We start from the raw sequence: 20,578 nt of genomic DNA on the forward strand, positions 1-20,578 counted from the left end.
TAGAATTTTGGTGGGTTAGGAATCCTAGAATGGCCAGGTTGGATGATTCTGACATATTAGAATAAGTCATATATTCCTTTATTTTTTTTTTGAAGAAGTTAAAAATGCTAAGTTTAATGTGCACTAAAAATATATCTATATACATAAAGTTAAAAAAGACATAACTAAAAGGAAAAATAGAGAGGTATACAATCATAGTGGAAAACTTTCATTCACCTTTCTTAATAACTGAGAAACCAAGGAGACACAAAATCAGTCAGGATATAGAAGATATGAACAATTTAAATTCAGCTAATTAACATGTATGGGCATATATGGAACGCTTCACGCAACTGCATATTTATTTTTGTGAACCAATTTGACCATTTGTTGGGCCACAAAGCAAAAGCCCAACCAAATTATTAAAGATTAAAGTAATATGCATTATGTTCCCTGACCACAGTGAAATTGAGCTAGAAATAAATAAAAAGATAACTAGAAAATATCCAAATACATGGATTTCTAAGTAATCCATGGGTCAAAGGAGAGACCACTGCAAAAATTATAAAATATTTTAACTGAATGATAATGATAAAATATCAAAATCTGTGGGATGCAACAAAAGCATGTCTTAGAAGGGAATTTATAGTCTTAAATGCATGTATTCATATGGTACTTTTATATCATGAGGTTGAACTTGGATGTTGGCTGGGGCTGCAGTTGGTTGAAGCTTGGCTGAGGCTGAAGGATCACCTTTGATGGTTGCTTACCAAACGGCTAGTGCTGACAAGAGGGTTCCTTTCCACATGGGCCTCCCCACAGGATTGCTGGGGTGTCCTCAGGTCACAGTGGGTGATTTTCCCAGACCAATAAATGTAAGCATCTGTGTCTGGGAATATTGAGTTCTTCATTTTGGGAAGTGAGGCAGTAGAGTAAAGAAGACTTTTGCACTGTCTGTTCACTGCTCCTGGGATGCTTCCCCCCTTGGTATTGTGTGACCAGTTTGCTCTCTTCAGTTAAGCCTCTGATGAAAGGTAACGTCCTTGGAAAGATCTTTCCTCACCAACGCCTATCATGTTCTTTTTCCTTAGCTGGCAATATTTTTCTCCATAGTCTTTATCACTATATAATAGAATATTACATATTTATTTATCTTTTCCTCATTGGAATAAAAACTTCTGCAGGGCAGGGACCTCATATATCCCTAATGCTTAGAATAGGGGCTAGACAATTAACAGGTGAGAGTACTGGTTCTATTGTTAGACTTGGATCTAGACTCTGACTCTGCTATTTATTAGATCGGCGGGCAAATTATTTAGCTTCTGTACATGTCAATGTTTTCAGCTAAAAGATAAGATTAAAAATATCTACCTCTTGGTGATATAAAGTATGTAATACCTAGCATTGTGCTTGCGCACAGCAAGAATCTGTAAAATGTTAACGATCGCAATTACTGTTGATGTTACTGAGATGATCAACTCAAGCATAGAGTGAAAGGTCACTTGACAGTGATGTCACTGATATGGCTCAGTGATTAGACTCATCAGAGCTTTTTCAGGCTAAGCGCCTATGTTATTCCTCTTCTCAGTTCTGTTTTGGTTTTGTTTTTTTATTTCTTAAAGGTCCTGAACAGGCTGCAGAATAAATATGGCTCCCTGTACAGAAGAGACAACGTTATCCTGAGTGGTACTCACACACACTCAGGTCCAGCAGGATTTTTCCAGTACACTACATTTGTAATTGCCAGTGAAGGATTTAGCAATCGAACTTTTGAGTACATGGTCACTGGCATCGTGAAGGTAGGCAAAGAACCTCAGAGGCAGCTGTTCTTTAGCACTGCTTACAGTGTTTTAGGAGTGGTTTGGTATGACAGGGAGAGTCCCTATAGGATCTCAGTCTGAGTACAGTCTTAGCACCTATCTCCCTTTCTCCTTTTTGACTCCCTTGTGGCTTCTGGTCCTGAGCTGTGGGCTGCTAGTCCTGAGACACTGATTGATTGTGAGAAGAGGGTTCTATGGCAGTAAGCCTCAAACAGTCACTTAAAGACAGAAAACATTTTTGTATGTAACCCTTATAAATTATAGGATCCCACATAGTCTGTTCTCCACACAAAGTCACATGAAAAGAAACGCATCAAGGAACTCAAAGTACTTACAGATAATTTCAAGCCTTCCTTATATTCCTCAAAGAGCATAGAAGGGCATCCAGTTTATATTGCACACCCTCATTTCTTAAGACCTCTACTGGGAAAAAAAAAAAAAAAAAAAAAGACCTCTATTGCAGCTCTAGACTGACATGGGTCTCTGAACTGATACCCTCAAACTCTTCTCCCATTCCTGGTTTGGGTAGCTTTTACTCCTCTCTCTCCTATCTTCCAGGTAATTATTTTCTCTCATAGAATCCTTGCCAGTGTTTTCTTCATTTCTTTGTCTCTCAGGTTTAGTCTCTCTCTACTTTTTCTCATAAAGTTACCCCCACCCCCAAATCCAGGGATCCATCTGGCAAAAGAAAGAAATGTCTTTCAAAGTGTGAATAACAATCTATGAATGGCTTTATGAAATCAATTTCATAGGTTGCAATAAGCTTTAAAAAAGGAACTAAAAGAAAGAGATTGGAAATAACATAATGCATGACACAGGGTATAGTTTGTTTTGTGAACTTTTGTTTTAGGATATATATCTTGATGTGTATTGTTATGAAAAATGTATTAATTATTGTATTTCTTGGGCAAAAACGTTTGAAAAACTTTGCCTTAGAGGGTGTGGGCAGGAGGTGGAGAGTTGTAGGGTCAAGTCTCCCATTTTGGCCATCTGAAATGGCAGATGGTTCCTGACTCTGCAGTCCTGGGAGACTCAGGTGCTTCCCTATGCACATCACTTCCTCATCTCAACCCTGAAGGCCATGTCTGTTTACCCCCAGGATGACACCAGCCCTGTGGTTCTCCAGCTTTCATCCCATAGCAGGAACAAGTTGGAGACAAAAGAAATTGTCCACGGGGCTCTTGTGTTTATATCAACTAAGCCTAATGCCCACCAGGATTTCTAACTTTACAACTTGTGTTTTTAACCCATAGAGCATTGAGATAGCACATGCAAATATGAAACCAGGCAAAATCTTTATCAATAAAGGGAATGTAGATGGTGCACAGATCAATCGAAGCCCTTCTTCTTACCTTTGGAATCCACAGTCAGAGAGAGCAAGGTGAGGAGACGATTATCAAAATAAAATCGTGTGTTTCCTTTAGGAACGAGCAACAAACTCTAAGAACAAGGTTGTTACTTGATGGGTATGGTGAGATCCTGAAAGAGTATTAAAGCTGAAATAATTTAAAAACATATTTATAACCTAAGACAAGCAGAAATAGAAAGAGAATGCAGAAGCACAGACCAGCCTATGCACACATCTTCCCACTTTGCTAGTTGCGGGAGTCAGATGTGAATGTTTGGAGGACTCTGGGCTTTCGGATCAGGCATAGCTGTGGGCTCATCTTAGCTTTATCACTTCCTAGTTGATTCACTTTAGTGATTCACTTAAATCTTAATTTTTGGCTCTCAGCTTCTCATCTGCAAAATATAAAAATATGCAGAACATATATTTGTTCAATTAATGAATAGCTCTTTTTATTACATTATTCAGAAGAAATCATTTTAGGAAAACGTAGTGAGAGAGAAGAGACAAAAGAATAAAGCAATTGGTGTGAAGAACAAGACATAAAGCTGGCATAATTGAATGGGACAACTAAGGAAGACCATTATTTTTAAATTTTTTATGTAATGAGCCAGATTTGTGACAGAAGAGAAGTACCTGGTTACTATGGCAGAGTCTCCATATTTTTCAATAGATTTCAAAGGAGTTGATTTTTAGAAAATATAATCTGATTTCCCTTGAAAGGACATAAAAGAACCCTTTATGTTGTAGGTCAGGAATGCCTTTGATTCTGCACATTCCCTGCTATTTTTAAAAGAATTCACTAAAATTTGATGTGAGTAGAAATTTCAGACAAATCCTTTTTGTAAGAAATGGCATGTTATATAATATTGCATATATTACATAAAAATGTATATTTCATCTCCAGTTAGCTGACCTAATGCCCCTTCGATCACAATTGCAAATCATTTCTTTAGCTAAGAAATGATATCCTGGATGCAGTTTGTAGAATTACAGAGTGTCAGGGAGCCTTGCTTACTGAAAGCCATTTTGGCTTTTGTTTTTGTGTCAGCTTCTACTCTGTTATACATGAGGGCCAGGCTCTAACCTAGAACTCACTAAGTTTCTTTGTTTTGCTGACTAGGTATTCTTCAAATACAGACAAGGAAATGGTACTCTTGAAAATGGTAGATTTGAATGGAGACGACCTTGGTCTTATCAGGTACTCTATTTACTTAAAAAAAATTGTGTTTGGATGATTTTCCTTAATTACAGGAGGAAAAGAAGAGACCAGAATAGTGGCAGCAGAGGCTGAGAATAAGCTGAGTGGTTGAGTCACATCTAGGAATCCAGCCATGGGCCCTCAGGCAATGTTCTTAGCATCCCAGGGCTTAGTTTCTCACCTGTATAACAGGGCTAATAAAAGGATTATGTGAATGAGGGATCTGGGTGAAGAAGTTCAGCATAATGTCTGACATATGATAGCATCAGTAAATGCTAGTGGTTATTACTGTATCAAGATCTCATATGTGGAGGTGGCTATTTCTGTATCAAGATCTCATATGCTGGTGGACAATGAGCTCGTGGAAATGAGAAAACAATCTAACCAACCAGCAAGTGATTATGGGTTTGAGATTATTTACCTGTGTTTTTCTAAAAGGATTAAGTCTAATGTAGGACAATGCCAATTAGTGATGAAAACAGAACTGTGACCACCTAATAGAAGTAGATGAGGTGAAATTACAGCTTGGCACAGATTTTAGCTCCATTTTCTATGTAAGAGAACACGTGGATTTTGTTTTCTTTGAAAAGAAGGCATTTGCATTCACGTGTGATTTCGCTTGCTGCGATTGAATTGACTCAAGAATTGCCTGGGTGGGTAACAGTCCCAGACACCTTGACCTGTGGACTTCCAAATTGACACAGAAATGCCCTAAGGAAGCAGATGATAGCGTGTAGGTGCAAGAGTCAAATGGCTTGGGTTCACTCTGGGCTCTCATTCTTAGTGGTTGTGTGACTTTGGTCAAGTTACTTAACTGCTCTGTGTCTAAGTTGTCTTACTCTAAAATTGAGGGATAAAATGAGCCCTTAAATGTTGATAATAACGGTTCATAAAGGTGGTAGGAGTCTGCCGGGAGGATTATAAAATATCTAAGTGAAAGTTTCTATGTGAGTAAAATTATCAAAAGTAATAAGAGGTGAAGAAAACATTGAAAACTGACCCACAGTTCAGCTATTAGGGTTAGTCCTATAACTGGAGAACAGCATGGTGGTAAGGAGGTTGGGTTTTAGGGTTTAAATATTAGAGATTTTAGGAATTGAATTCAAATCTCAGCTCTGCCACTTACTAACCCTGTGGCCTGGGGAAAGTCATTTATCTACTTGCACCTCAAGTATTTTGTTTGGAAATGGAAATGATGATACCTCATATGGTTGTTTGAAGATTAAATGAGATAGTGCATGCAAAACTCTAGTTCTATGCCTAGCATAGAAAGAGTTTAATAATTTTAGCTAAAAGGTAAGAAGTAGAATAATATTCTACCTCTTCTAAAAACGCTATTATTGGCATCTTGGGGTGTTTGAAATTCTTAGCAATGCAGTTACTTCTTTGGGGTTAAAGTGAGTTCACTAAAAATTCCCTGATAAAATAAACTTTATTATGTAGGTTGATGTAATAGGACTCATTCTTTGATTACAGTTAATACATCTACTGATTAGTTGCCACCTAGCGTTTAACTCAATAGACTTTCTAAATGTCAGGCATGCAGCTGTGTGCTTGGGGTATATTATTATGAGTAGAGCATAGTCCATATCTTAGTCTTATAGGCTAGTGGGGTGATTTGGGCAGGAGACAGAGACAGACAGACATGGCATAAATCAGATGGTCATTAGGGCTATCACCTGGGCATAAATAAATGCTGTGGGAATTTGGAGGTGGTAACGCTGAGCTCTACCTGGGAGCATAGTGGGAGGCTTCAAAGAGGAAATGACATTTGAACTGTACCTGAAGGAGCCGTGGGATTTCTCATGGAGCCATGAAAAATCTGCATTGTGAGGCCAGAGTGTAGGTCAGGGAGTGGCTGAGAGATGGATCTGGAAAGGTAAGCTAGCTCTTGATTTTGGAGCACTTTAGTGGGGATTTGGTTAGGAGACAGTCAGGATAACAACATGTATGTATGACTAGTTAGAGAATTCGCAGTTTGTTAGGAGAAGTAAGTTTCCCTTACAGTTTCTACTTCACTCTTGGCTGAATGACTGAGGCCTTTCATGATTCCCTTTTATTAGTTTCTGAATCATCAAACAATGATAAGAGGACACTCAAAATGATATTTTGGGGGCCAGATGCTCTTTGTTTCCCTGCATATAAGTATATACCATATCTGGAAGTCCCAGGGTCAGCTGTCAAGCTTATAACAACGCTTTTCCATCTGCTGTGCTTAACAGCCTGCAGTAACTTTCTATTGTTTCTATAGCCACCATATGTTATCCTTGATGCAATTGCCCTTGCAATTGCCTCTTGTTGCATAGGGATAATTGCTCTTTGAATACATTAAAAATGACCCAAAACATGAAGTCAAATCTGGGCTGCTATGTAACTCAGCCACCAGATGTAGGTACCTGCTGTTAGATAGGATTCCAAGGTATGAAGAGTTTGGAACCACAGAATCTCACATTTGCAGAGTATAAAGATCATCAAAGTTTAAATGTCAGCTGAGGCCTCAAAGGTGATGCAACCTGCCCAATGTCACAGCCAAGACTATTCTCTTCACCCTGAAAACCATGTTGAAGTTCAAAATTTATTCCTTGCACTTTCATGTTGTTATCATTTCTTCATTCAACAAGTCTGCACCAGACACCTACTATGTGCCAGGCCGTTCTTTCCAGTCCTTGGAATGATGCATTTCCAGTAAACAGTCATAAAGTTGGGAGTCAAATACCTGGGTCTGTGCTCCTTGAGCAAGTCCTTTAAAATCTCCGAGACTCAGTTTCCACATTTCTCAAATGTAGATGCAACATGTCTCCACATAGATTTTTATGCATTCATTCATCTATTAAATATTGTGCAACATGCGTGTCATGAACAAAACTAGTACTTCACAGGTACACTGAGAAAAAAATTGATGTCCTAGTTGTTGTTCCTATAGAGCTTATAGTCTACTGGTGAAGACAGAAGGTATTCAAATAGTCATATAAATGTATGTATAATTATAATTGGGTTAACTGCTAAGAAAGGAAGGCATGTAGAGCTATTTTAAAGGGACTTGACCTGGTCAGGAGATTGGGAAAGGCTTCCCTGAGGCAGAGACAATGGAACTGAAAACCAAGGGAAGGGTAAGAACTAATTGTCAAATTAGGGGGTAAAAAAGAACATTTAACACAGATGGGAAAACATGTGCAAAAGTCCTGTGGCCTGTCTGAGGAGCTGATAGGTCTGTGTGACTGGAGTGCAGAGGACAGTGGGGCAGGGTGTTGTGAATTAAATTTAGAGGCAGAGATTAGATGCCATGATACATATTTGGGTCTTTATACAAAGGGGAATAGAAAATCAGTGAAGTGTTCTAAGCTGGGGTAGGGAGTTGGGGGCTCTTGAAGGCTTAGGAAGAGTAGTGACTCAAGGAATGAAAGAATTATGTGCATGAAATTATTCCATAAACCTTTAAGTCCTCTACAATTGTGAGGCCAGCATTTGCCTCAGTTGATATATCGACAAGGAAAATATTTCTTTTTGCCTGGTACTACTATATGCAGAAACAGTAAATGATTTTTCTCCAGACATGGAGAACATATTTGGGATATTCTGAATTAAAATATAAGCTATGTGGCAGTCACAGAATTCTGGGAGATTCTGGGAGGCACCTCACAGAAGGAGTCTGTCATCCGGTGGAAAAGATGACATGGAGTCCTGGGAGATCCTGATGTAGTAAGCTACCATGGAATGAAGAAATGATGAAGGGAGAAAACAAAACAGGTTTCAAATGTCTGCAGCAAAAGGAGAGTCATAGGGGCGGGCAGATAATCTGAATGGCAGCTCTGAGTCGGGGAGAGCCCCTGCTCACAGTCAGCCTAGTGTAGGCGGCTCGGGGAGTGGCAGCTGGGAAGACTGACTCCTCAAGTATGATACAATAGGACAGGCCCTGTCTTACTTCTCTTCTCTTCTCCAATCTCTTTGCGTCTGCCAAGTTTCCTTCCTCAAGTTTGCAGGAGTGGCATGGACCCTCGTTTGTTTTCCTCACCTTTTTAGCCCTCTAGGAGTCAGCATGGCGTGACTCCCATTTGTCAGAGCTGTAAGGAAGGTCTGAGCAGGTTTTGGAATGACTTCTCTATTGCCTTCTGCTTTACACATTGCAGATCCTTTTATTCGTACAGAAAGGGGTTATCCGTTCAAGGCACATTTTCAAAAGACAACAAGGGGCAGTGATTTGTTCAACCTATTTGCATAATTTACGTACACACAGAAAAACCCAATTTATGAAATTAAACTAATTCATTTGAATGATACTAACTTATAGAACTCAATTTGGGGATGTGTGTGTGTAAATCTTCTCTACGATCTCTGACTATGACTTTGTGAATTATAATTTCTGACTCTTTCTTGTCTGTGGCTTTCCATTCTACCCCCTACATTCTCCCCTCAGTGTACTTAACCCCATGTCGACAGCAAATGGGGAAATCTCAGTGACTGCCCTTCACCAGCCATTCCTGACCTCTTCATCTCATCATCATGTCTTTCTAAACACCTTCTGCGTTAGTCTTCACTCTGGTTTGTGAAGCCCTGCTATTTCTTAGCTTCTTCTTAGAAACATCCTTAGTCTCTGTTTGCTGTTCTGCCTCTCCTGTGCTGTTGTGAAGCTTGACGCTGTCTTCTTGCTCCAGCTTACCTTCCTATCAGCTTATTTATGCTGTTCCTCTCCAGTGAAGTGTAGGCCTTGGCTGTGTAGTGAGTTTTCATTCTGTGTCTAGTCCATCCCCATGTAAAGTGAAGGTGCTTAATAAGGGCTTTCTGATGACAAGAGGGATGATAGTTGACTGATAACAGGGATAAATCTTGCTTATTAATTTAAATTGTCCCGAGTTTAGAAACCAAAGCTGTAAAAGCCATTTGTCATAACCAGCAGAAGACATTGGACTTACTTCCCAAAGTCAGCCGTGGTTAATACGCAGGTACATTGTCTTCTGCCCATTTCCTTATGTGGAATGTATGATAAGAAATAAGCATGACTAAGAGGTCATTCTCTAAAGGTAGATGCTCTCTTGGTTTCATACACTATGGGTACTAGAAGCTTTAAAATACTGTGAAAAATATTAATATTATCTCCATGTACTGAGACTAAAGTGTTTCTTTTTTGGTTTGTTTTGTAGTGACTCTCTTTTTACCTAATAATGATTTTTTTGTCTCAAAATCTATGTATTTTCACATTAATATAGCTAACTCAGTTCTCTGTAGGTTAGAATTTGCCATGTACATTTTTTCTATCATTTTCTTTCAACTTGATTTGCTCTTACGTTTTAGAGCTGTCTGTTATGAACATCATATAGCTTTGTTTTTTACTCTGACAATCTTCTTTTAGTGAGTGAATTTATTTTTATGAATTGTGATTATTATATATCTGGACTTTTCTTTATGTCTTCACTTTGTGCTATTTGTCTCACTTTTCCAATGCTTTTTCTTCCTCTCCTATCTTTTTAGGCTTGATAGAGATTTTAAAAAAATCTTTAAATGAAAGATTATAGTTTCCAAAGATGGTGGCAACAATAGCTCTTATGTCACATATTCTATACAGATGACCTTGCCCCATCAAAAGGTGGAGATTTCTCTAGCCCCTGAAACTTGGCCAGCCCTGGGACCACTTTGATCAATAAAAGATGAGAGAAGTGACTCTGTGCCAGGGCTGGGATAGTTTTTTTTTTTTTTAATAGACTTTATTTTTTAGAGCAGTTTTAGGTTCACAGGAAAATTGTACAGAAAATACAAAGATTTCCCGTATACACCTGCCCCCAAACACGCACAGCCTCCCTTGTCATTAACTGCCCCCGCCAGACTGGTGCATTTGTTACCACCCCTGAACCTCTGTTGGCACGTCAGTAACAACCAGAGTCTGTAATGAACGTTAGTGTTCACTCAGTGTTGTACAAGTGGTTTTTAAAAATCTTGTTCCTTTTGTTCATGTATTTTCTAAAATTTCAATAGTGAACAAAAATAAAATAAAATTTAAAATCATCAGGTAATCCTGGGACTCAATAACTTCTAGTATTTTGTCATGTAGCCTTTCAGACCTTTTCCTAATCATGTTTATATGTTTTTTATTTTTTTAAAGTGACACCTTACTGTACATACAATTTGGTAACTTTTTCATTTAGAAATACTTTAGGAATATCTTTCAGCACTAATTAGTATTTTTTAAATCACCATTTTAAAATTGCTGCATAGTATTCCTTTATATGCAGGATAATGTACCAAACGAGTCACCAATCATTTGACATTTCAATTTATAGTTTTTTCCTATCATAAAGTACACTGTGAAAGTCATTCATGAACAGGTAGCTTATATATATTGCCAATGATTCCACTAAGCTAAATTCCTAGAAGTGGGACTGCTGAGCCAGTAGAGGAATATTTTTATTACAGTTTTTCTCAAAATTGCCAAATGGTCCTCTGGAAAACTTTTGCTGGTTTACACTGCTTCCACCCAAGCAAGAGTGGAATGTTGTTTGCTGTGCTCTTGCCAATCTTGGTATTATTATGCTTTACAAATGTTAAGTAATAGACCCAAAAAAGCCAAATCACTTTTGTTTTCCTTTCAATTTATTCAGTTTCTGGGTAGTTAGGCTGAATTAGAAACAAAACAAAACTCCTCTTATTGGCCCCTTTTTGTTTTACTTTTGTTGATTGCTTAATAATACTATTTAGGATGCAAGAATTTTGATTGCAGTAACTTAATGAACTTAATGAAATCCACCCAAACCAGCAATCTCTCCAATAACATTATTGAGAGGGTTTCTTTTCAATCCAGGACTTTTGAAGATAACAAAATGAGTAGTTGAGAATGGACATCTCTTCCCTGGAGCAGAGATGTGGAAAGATTCTCAAGATGCTGGCCACCAAACGTACCTATAAATTTAGAAGGGATCCTCTGGCTACAGCTCATTGTCTTTCTTTAATCTGAGCTGCCTGGTCTGTAGTCATTGTTTCTGCTTGTTTAAAATTCAGGTTGCCCTTTGGCTAAAATTCTGGGCCTCATAACCCTTTCAATATAACACAATGAAATATCCTTTGCTTTCCTTTTTCCCAATAGTCTGTAGTGGGGTGGGGTGAGGAGGATGGTAAGGCAGGTGAAAAAGAGGGTGTTAATTAGGTGTGTGTTAATAGGTGTCTTAATTAATGTCAGGTGATGTAATAGACCATGAAACGACAGTGGCTTAACACAAAGATTTTAATGTGCACATTTCCCACTCATGCAGTCTAGTAAAAATTGGGTGGTCCTTCTGCACATATGTTATTGGCCAGATTCACATGCCTCACCCTGCCAGTGGGACTGGGAAATAGAGGACACATTGGTATTTTATAAGCCCTCAAGTCTCTTCCACAAGAGGGCAGGGTTTCCTCATTTAATTATTTAAAGCTCATATGGGGTGAATACATACAAGCGTTGAATACACACATGTACATGCATCATATATTTTAATACTGTATTTATGTTATTAAATATACACACAGCTTTGTATCTTTTCCCCTCACAATCATCATCACCATCAGATGCAGCAGTGTCAAAATCAACATCATCAACATCGTCAGTGATGATTTATTCCATTCTTAGCACAGACCAGTCTTTGTGCTAAGCCCTGCAGATGTGTTTGTTCCTTTCATTGTCAAATGCTGTGAGGTAGATACTATTATCATTATGTTACAGATATGAATATTGAGTTTCAAATAGGTTAAGCAACTTGTGTCTGACTCCAGAGTTCTTGGCCACTAAAATACATGGCCTCTATATTAGTTTCTTAGGGTTTACATAACAAAGCACTACAGAGTGGCTGGCTTAAAAGAGCAGAAGTTTATTCTCTCATAGGTCAAGAGGCCAGAAGCCTGAAATCAGGGTGTGGGCAGGCTTGGTTCCTTCTGGAGGCTCTGAGGGAGAATCAGTTGCATGCCTTTCTCTTAGCTTCTGGTAGCTGCCAGCAATCCTTGGCTTGTAGGCACATCACTCCAATCTCTGCTTCCATCCTCACATTGCCTACATCTCTATTTCTGGGTGTCTCTCTGTCCGTTTCCTCTTGTTATGAGGACAGCATTGGATTTAAAACCCAACCTAAGCCAATGTGATTTCCCTTGATCTTTACCTTGTTTACATCTCTAAAGACTATTTCCAAATAAGGTCCCATTCTGAGGTTCTGGTGGACATGAATTTGGTGGTGGAGGTGGGGGCATATTGAACACCACAGCACCTTCTCTTGTATTTGTGCAAAGAGTTCCTGTGTTATTACACATCTTCATGAACATTACCTTTGAATGGAGGCACAATGTTATCTTCCCCTATTGGTGGACATTTAGGTTGGAGATGGTCACACCTAGCACACAGGAATTGGTGCAGAGCACACAGAGGCGCTCCTTTCTCTGGGCTGACTGTGGTGTCTCTCTCAGGGAGCTGAGCAGAGGCTGGATTTCAGCTTCCACTGACCCCTCTGCCAGTCACTTTTGTGCAGAGCACGGCCTCCATGTGAACAGGGCAGCTCAGATCTGAGAAAGTGGAACCTGGGATGGGTTGTTACTTTTTTAGAATGTTTAAGAAGCTCAATTCTTCATTTGGCTTTCTGTTTCAGAACAGGAAGTATACAACGTCTGAATTGAAAGAGACACTAGAAAATGACTCAGTTACACCGGAGAGAATAATTACATATTATGTAATAATTTGCTGTTTATTGATTCACAAAGCATAGCTGAAATCTATTTTTCAGTCTTAGGAAACAGGGATCTAGAAATTTTACCTAACGTCTCTGCTTACAATGATAAGATCTCATATCTCTTGACTTTCCTCAGTACCTTGATTGCATCATGCTTACTCAAGTAGATCCCTGCCCTAGCTGTGACATAATCATTATTTTAAAATCTTTATTATCAAGGACATAGTCATTCTTTTATGTCTATATTCTAATTTCTTTTGAAAATACCTAAACCTTTCTTCCTCTCTTTGCTTTGCTTTGATGAATATTCTTTGACTAGATAAAATAAACTGTTAAGTAAGCACGCTTCAATTAAAATGACCACTTTCCTGCATATCTTTATCAATATTCATCTCTTACCAAAGTACTTTTGTTGCTGTGACAAGCCTGATATTTTTATAGCATATATTTTAAAGGGCAGAGGAGGGAAAATACAGCATTTTCTTATTCTGAAATGCAAATAACTTTTGGAATGCTTATTTTTTCAGTTTTGTAGAGAAAACGTTCAACTAATTTGCTAAGGCCTAAAATAAATGAAAGTAAATAAAATAAGAACTCAAGTCTATAGTTGAATTAGTAGACCAAAAGTCTTAGCATTTGCTCTCTTCCCAGATGTTACCGTGGTTCACGGATGATAGAGAACACACCTGATTCCTGTGTTCCTTGGGGTTTAACATAATACCAAACACACGCTTGGTTACTAATATATTCATGTTGATTGAATGAAAGGAGCAACTGCCTTCTCTCCTTGCCCTCATCCACTCTGCTCCGGCCACCCTGACGATCCAGTCTCTGAACACGCTGCACTCCTTCCCATCTCCATACCTTTGCTACCAATGAGTTTTCTCCAGTCATCCCCTTGCCAAGTTCCTACTCATCTTTTAAGATCCAGCTTAAATGTCACATCATCTGTGAAGCATTTTTCAAGGGTGAGATGATGCCTCATTCATCTCTATGTCGCCAACGTCTGGCACAGAGTCAGAGTTAACTAAATGTACACTGAGTGAGCGAGTGAATGGACAGAAGGGATAGAGCCAGTGTCCCACAGTGGGTAAGAACATGGGCTTGTGGCCTGACAAACCTGGATTCATAGCTCTGCTTCTTGACTTACAACTCTGTGACCCTGGTCAGGTTACTTCATCACTCTGAGACTTTGTTTCCTTGGTTTGAAATGAGGATAAGGAAAGCATATGACTCAAAGTGTTCTTGTGAGAATAAAATGAGAACCTGTATATAAATTTTTCACCCAATAAGTACTAAATGATAGTCTAACGTTGATAGAATCGTTCTATGGGTTTCCTTTGATTACACTGGAGAGGTTGCGCCTGGCTGACTCTGGCTGACCTCACTGTGACCGTGTTGGAAGTATTTTGGTTGGAGAGCCTTGGAACTGTTTCAGCCACCACCTTATTTTCCTTCCAAACTAAATGGAGTAAAACTACAGAAAAGCAGATTTCAACTAACTGGAAAATACTAGTTGACTAGAACGTCCTTTGGCACACGAGTCTTAGGAGAAAGAGACAAACCACAAAAAAGAAATGAATATAAAGGTTTTAAACAATATAGAAACCTTGCAAGTAACTTCTAGGGAATGACCTCAGAACTACCTTCAATCTAAACTTCTGTACCTTTGCACAGTGGCAAATACACACCTTGGGGGCTGAATGCAGCCTAAAGACTGGTGATTTGGTCTAACACTATTAAAAAAAATTGAAATGGATGAAGGCAGTTAAAAAGTACTACAAACTTCCACTTATAAGTACTAGGGATATAAGGTACAACATGATAAATACAATTAGTACTGCTCTATATTACATACAAAAATTCTTAAGAGTGAATCTCAAATTTATACCAATTTAGAGTGATTAGTCTAATGAATCTCCATGTAACAGTTACCCAGCTTCAATAATTAGCAATTCTCTGCCATTCTGTTTCATCCCTCCTCTCCTTTTTGTTTGTTTGGTTTGCTGGAGTATTTAAAAGCAAATATCAGATATCATTTTACTCATGAATATTTCAGTGTGTATCTCTACCAGATAAAAACGTAGACACATATAACTACAGTTCATCAGCACAATCGACAAAATTAAAAATAGTTTCTTAATAAGACCTGAAACCCAATCTGTGTTCCGTTTTCCCTTATTGTATTGTCTTTTTCCAGTTGTTCTGAGTCAGAATCCAAACACAGTGCACAAATTATATTTGTTAGCTCTGTGTCTTAAGTCTCTTAACTTGTAACAGTTCTTCTCCTTTGTTTCTGTGCCATTTACTTCTTTAAGAATTTTTAAATCAATAAATTTTCACCAAACCACAGATTTGTAGAAGGTCTGGCAGCACCGGCTTACGCTCCCATCCGGCAGCATTTGGCCGCAGCCCAGTAGAGACTATGGTCCTTAGACCATGCAAGTGCCTCCACATCTCCAGTTCACAGTCCATACTGTACCAACCAGCTTAACTCCTGTGTTGCCTACCCAGCCCCCATGGGTGTTGTGCTGGCCACCTCGGACCTATATGTACATCTGTTGGGTGATGAGAATTGAGTCCTGAATGGTGGCTTGAAGCCCCAAAACATCCCTAGTCCTTAAGTCAATGTTCATTTTTGTGCACCATATTACTTAAGTAGAAATGGTTTAAAAGCTTTCAGTGAACACAAATCAATGAGAGATTTTTAAAAATCCTAAATTAGCTTGAAAATTTATTAATTGGCATCTCTCGTTTCTTGAGTTATATTCTTGCTAACCTGCTTTACAGCTTTCTATCCTGTAAACACCTTTTTCACCTGTGTGGAGGTTTGCTCCTACAAAGGTCACTGAACCATGTGTCACAAGACCCAAGCTTTAGCCTTGGTCCTCTATGACAAGTGGGCCTCTATATTGCTTCTCTGAGACACCTTGTGGGGTGCAGGTAATACCAGCCTAACTCTCAGGGTTGTTGTGAAGTTCAAAGGAGGTAACAGATGTGCAATTAACTTGTAAACTCTATAGCTCTACACTTAAGGTATTACTATGCCTCAGGGTATGCTGAATCATGCCTGACATCCTCTTTCACACCCCTGTGCGTTTATTCTGCTGTTCTTTCTCTCTGGAATGCCTTTAAGAATTAATTGCTAGTCATCTGTGGTCCCCAAACATTTTATGCCTCCTTATTTGTCACACTGTATCAAAGCCATTTGTTTACCTCTTTGTCTTCTGCAAGATTCTAGAGTAAACTGCAGTTTATTCAGTGCTTGGCACGGAGCAGAGTCTCAGTAAATGTCTATTGAATTGGATAGGATTGATCTAAATAATTATTATGTGAGTACCTGTCTTGAAGGATAAAGTCGATGTCAATACAATTCTTTAGGTATATCATCTGGTAACTAATCAGTATTGGCTCTTGTTAAAAGCTTATGATGAAGATGACTGATGAAATATTTTTAAGTAAGTGGTCAGACTTCTTGAGTATATTATTAGTGATTTAAGTTCATCAACAATGGAAGAACCTAAATGTTTCGATAGAGTGCCTATCATCAAAAGAATTTTTAAAAAGTATTTATTATTTATTTATTTATGGCCGCATGCAGTCTTCGTTGCTGCTCATGGGCTTCCTCTAGTTGTTGAGAGCAGGGGCTATTCTTCATTACAGTGCCTGGGCTTCTCAGTGCAGTGGCTTCTCTTATTGCAGAGGATGGGCTCTAGGCACACAGGCTTCAGTAGTTATGGCTCATGGGTTCTAGAGCGCAGGCTCAGTAGTTGTGACTCACTGGCTTAGTTGCTCCGTGGCATGTGGGGTCTTCCTGGACCAGGGATCAAACCCATGTCTCCTTCACTGGTAGGTGAATTCTTAATCACTATGCCACCAGGGAAGTCTCCAAAGGAACTTTTTTTTTTTTTTTTTACTGCTGGAGAAAACTTAAGCTCCCAGTTACCATTTTTCACCCCAGTTATCTGGTTCTCTTCATTAACTTAGGGCTTCCTGTTCCTTTACAGCTGGTTTGCCATCCACCCAGTCAGCATGAACAATACCAATCATCTTGTAAACAGCGACAATATGGGCTATGCGTCTTACCTTTTTGAGCAAGAGAAGAACAAAGGATATCTACCCGGAGAGGTGAGAATTCATGTCATTGAAAGCTTCATCTTAATTCACTGAGGATCATCATCCATGCAGTGTTCAGAATAGCTGACTCAAATTTTCAGAGGAAAATGTCATCATGGATGCCACATACTGCTATGCTGTGATACAAAGAATTCTCCATCCTCCCTAATAGGGAAAGAAATATTTTAAATGACTATTAACTTTGTGTCAAATACTACCAGTGTGATGACTTCATCAAGTTAAAATTAGTTGGATAAGGAAGGGCAAATTAATATATAATAGTTTTCGATTAACTTGGAAATATGATAAACTGTTGATGTTTACTTTCGTTTTCAAAGATACAAAATTATTAAACACCTTCTTAATGGTATAGGAATCTGAATGAGGACAGGGAATGAGTCCTTTTCTCTGGTCCAGACTTCCCTCTTAATTTCCTTTCAAGGACTTTGCTCTACTTTCCTGAAATATGGCCTAAGTCAGAGACAACCCTAATCCATTAGACTTGTATTTTTAACTTTAAAATGCAGTGAGTGATGGGATCAGAATTGGGGGTCTCCAGGAACCTGGTCCATGTACTCCATCAGCTCTGTGTAAATTACCAATTGCAGATAAGTGGTGAGGAAGGACCCTGCTCTGCTTGACCCCAGCATCCAACTCCTAAATGCAGAAGAATATATGATGGGATGAGAACCCCAGGACTTGCCTAGAATAAGTGTTCCGTTATAAAGATATTGGGTTGACCAAAAAGTTCGTTTGGGGTTTTCTGTACATTGTTATGGAAATATTAGCCCAGCAATATTTGGTCTGATATTTTAGCTCCTTTGTTGACAGATCTCTATTTTTTTTTTTTTCATTTTACCCTGCGCTTCAGGGAAAAGAAAGGATGTTCCCATTATCTCTTTAGTATAAAAGAAGACACATAATCTCCTATACTTGATTATTTCTTTTCCTAAGAAAATTGAAGAATTTAAGGTAGAATGATAGGCCAGTTGGGTTGAGGTTAAGGCCTTGCCCTTCTCTAAAAGGTTATGTGTTGTTATGTCAGGTTGAAGAGAGAGAGAAAAGATTCATGGAGGGCAAGTCTGAATGGGGGGAGGCTATATTTAGGCTCAGCTGTGCAACAGAAAAACCCGGATTGGCTCTTTTCTTTTTAAGCCAATAGGCTGTTTATTTTTAAAGGGAAAATGGATCTCTGAGCTCTGGGTACAATGCCAGGCACTAGATTGATGGGTTAGCACTTTATAACTCATTGCACACTGTATTTCTTGTCACAATGTTGCTGTTGGAGACACAAATTTGAAACTCTCCTACTTGAAATAGCTTCATCGATGATTGAATTATCATGAGTAATAATATGTATGCTGACTGCAATGTGAGCCTTTTTAGAAATGAAAATTTTCCTCAGAATATTGTATATCCTTCTTTTATCGTATACAAATGATTTTAAATAGTTCACCAGAGTGAGTTAAATGTTTGCCTTTGTAATGGAACTCATTGTGGTAAACAAGAAAAAATAAAAGGCAATTGGATGTTTCTTTTGGCAGGGACCATATGTAGCAGCTTTTTCTTCATCAAACCTGGGAGATGTGTCCCCCAATATTCTTGGCCCGCATTGCATCAACACGGGAGAGTCTTGTGATAACGCCAATAGCACTTGTCCCATTGGTGGGGTAGGTAATAATGACATGAAATCTGTTTTTGCATCTCATGTACATTTTATGTTTATTCTCCATTCATTTACAATTATGTTCTCCTCAAGTATACTCTGGCCTACTTTCTATTAGCATTTGCTCTTCTCAGAAGCACCCACTAAATTTTCATTGGATAAAATTATAGTTTTCCTTTTGATTGTTATGTTGTTTTGAACGGTAAGACAGTTTAGTACATGTCAGAGATTAAATATCCTTCCCCAAACTGGACAGCCTGAAGCATCTTGCGTTGGCATTTCTGAATTCACAATGTAGTACAAAAACTGCCTGCCTGAGACATTTCTCAGTGATTATAAAGTCTATGGGTTTTCTAAAAATACAAGATCAAAATTCTTTTTCCTTTCTTATAAATTACAAGCAAAAAAAAAAAAAATCTTGGTGCAAAAACTTAAACCACAAGGGAAGCACAGAGAGCAGTAAAAAACTGTAAGTCCCTGTGCATCTCCCACCCCTCTACCCTTTCCCTTTCCCCAGAGTTACCAGTCTCACACCTCTTCCTATGTTTATGCATTCATGAACAACATTTTATAGTTACTTAATTTTTTTTATTTGTCCAGGATTTGAGTTTTCTACCTAATTTGTCTTTTAAAAAATCTCTTTATGACTATATATAGTTCTATGTGATAAGTTTTAAATGCAACAAGTAAGGCTGTATACCGTTTATTTAACTTCTTCCCCCATCTTCATTTACACTTTTGCAAATTTGACATGAGCAGCAGATGCTAGCTTCTGGGTTCTTATGCTTTGTGTTTATAGACTATCTCACCTGTGATATTGCTTTTATTAAACACTATTTCTGGGCTATTTATCTTATCCCAGTAAACCCCACCCAATGAGAAATATATTTTTAACAATTATACTTTCCATTATACATTACTGTTTTTATATAGAAAGTCTTCATTCACCGGAAACCAACTTAACAATGTAAATCAACTATACTTCAATGAAAAAAAAGTCTTTGTTACCCTTCACTTGCAAAATTTTTGCTCATTATTAATTCATGTTAGATTTGGAGATTACTTGTTAAATTCCAAAAATCATAGATGAAATGTCTAAATAAATTATCATACTTATTTGTAATAGGATGTTATGTGCCAACTTTATGTCTTATGTTGGAATACTTAATGTGGGAAAAAGCTCATAATACAGAATGTTGACTAAGGAAATCGGGGTTTAGTATTGCACATTCATCACGATTGCAGTTTTGAAAATAAATGTATCATAAAAAGACAAAGTGAAACACACTGAGATGTTAACCATGGTTTTCTCTTTTTGGCACTATTATAGGCAGTTTTTGTTCTATTTATTTTTTATTATTTTAATTCTATTTAAACTTTTTAATACTTTTTCTACAATAAGTATACTTCATAATTAGAAAAAATTATAGCAAAATCATACCCCCTCCCACAACACAATTCTGTTTCTCTCCATTTCCCTTCATGTTGGATTAGCTTCCCTCATGTTTGCAAGATGCCAGTCATCAGTGAGGAAGGTGTGTGCTTTTTTCCCCTCATATCCAGTAGGAGGGAGAGAGCACCTCTCTTCCAACCAGGGAATAAGAATTCTCTTTAGTTTGACTGTCAGTATATGTCACATGTCCATCCCTGGACCAAAACAGTTTCTGGAGAAATGGTATGTGTTGATTGGCTTAAGCTGGATTCCTGACCAACCTTTGGCAAAGCCTAGGGAATTGCCATGATTGTCTTAGACTCATTTGGAGTGAGGAA

General features: G+C 38.3%; 1 protein-coding gene across 1 annotated transcript in view; it reads left to right on the top strand.

The window, feature by feature from the left end:
- The window catches only part of ASAH2 (N-acylsphingosine amidohydrolase 2), a 76,283-nt gene that overhangs the window by 18,446 nt on the left and 37,259 nt on the right, over nucleotides 1-20,578 (top strand). Inside the window, exons 6-10 of the mRNA XM_057735595.1 lie at nucleotides 1,602-1,778; nucleotides 3,053-3,180; nucleotides 4,271-4,348; nucleotides 17,034-17,154; nucleotides 18,687-18,812. Coding sequence (XP_057591578.1) covers nucleotides 1,602-1,778; nucleotides 3,053-3,180; nucleotides 4,271-4,348; nucleotides 17,034-17,154; nucleotides 18,687-18,812 — 630 coding nt within the window. The remainder of the gene's footprint in view (nucleotides 1-1,601; nucleotides 1,779-3,052; nucleotides 3,181-4,270; nucleotides 4,349-17,033; nucleotides 17,155-18,686; nucleotides 18,813-20,578) is intronic.

Source organism: Hippopotamus amphibius, chromosome 5 (genome assembly GCF_030028045.1).
Source record: "Hippopotamus amphibius kiboko isolate mHipAmp2 chromosome 5, mHipAmp2.hap2, whole genome shotgun sequence".
NCBI lineage: Eukaryota > Metazoa > Chordata > Mammalia > Artiodactyla > Hippopotamidae > Hippopotamus > Hippopotamus amphibius.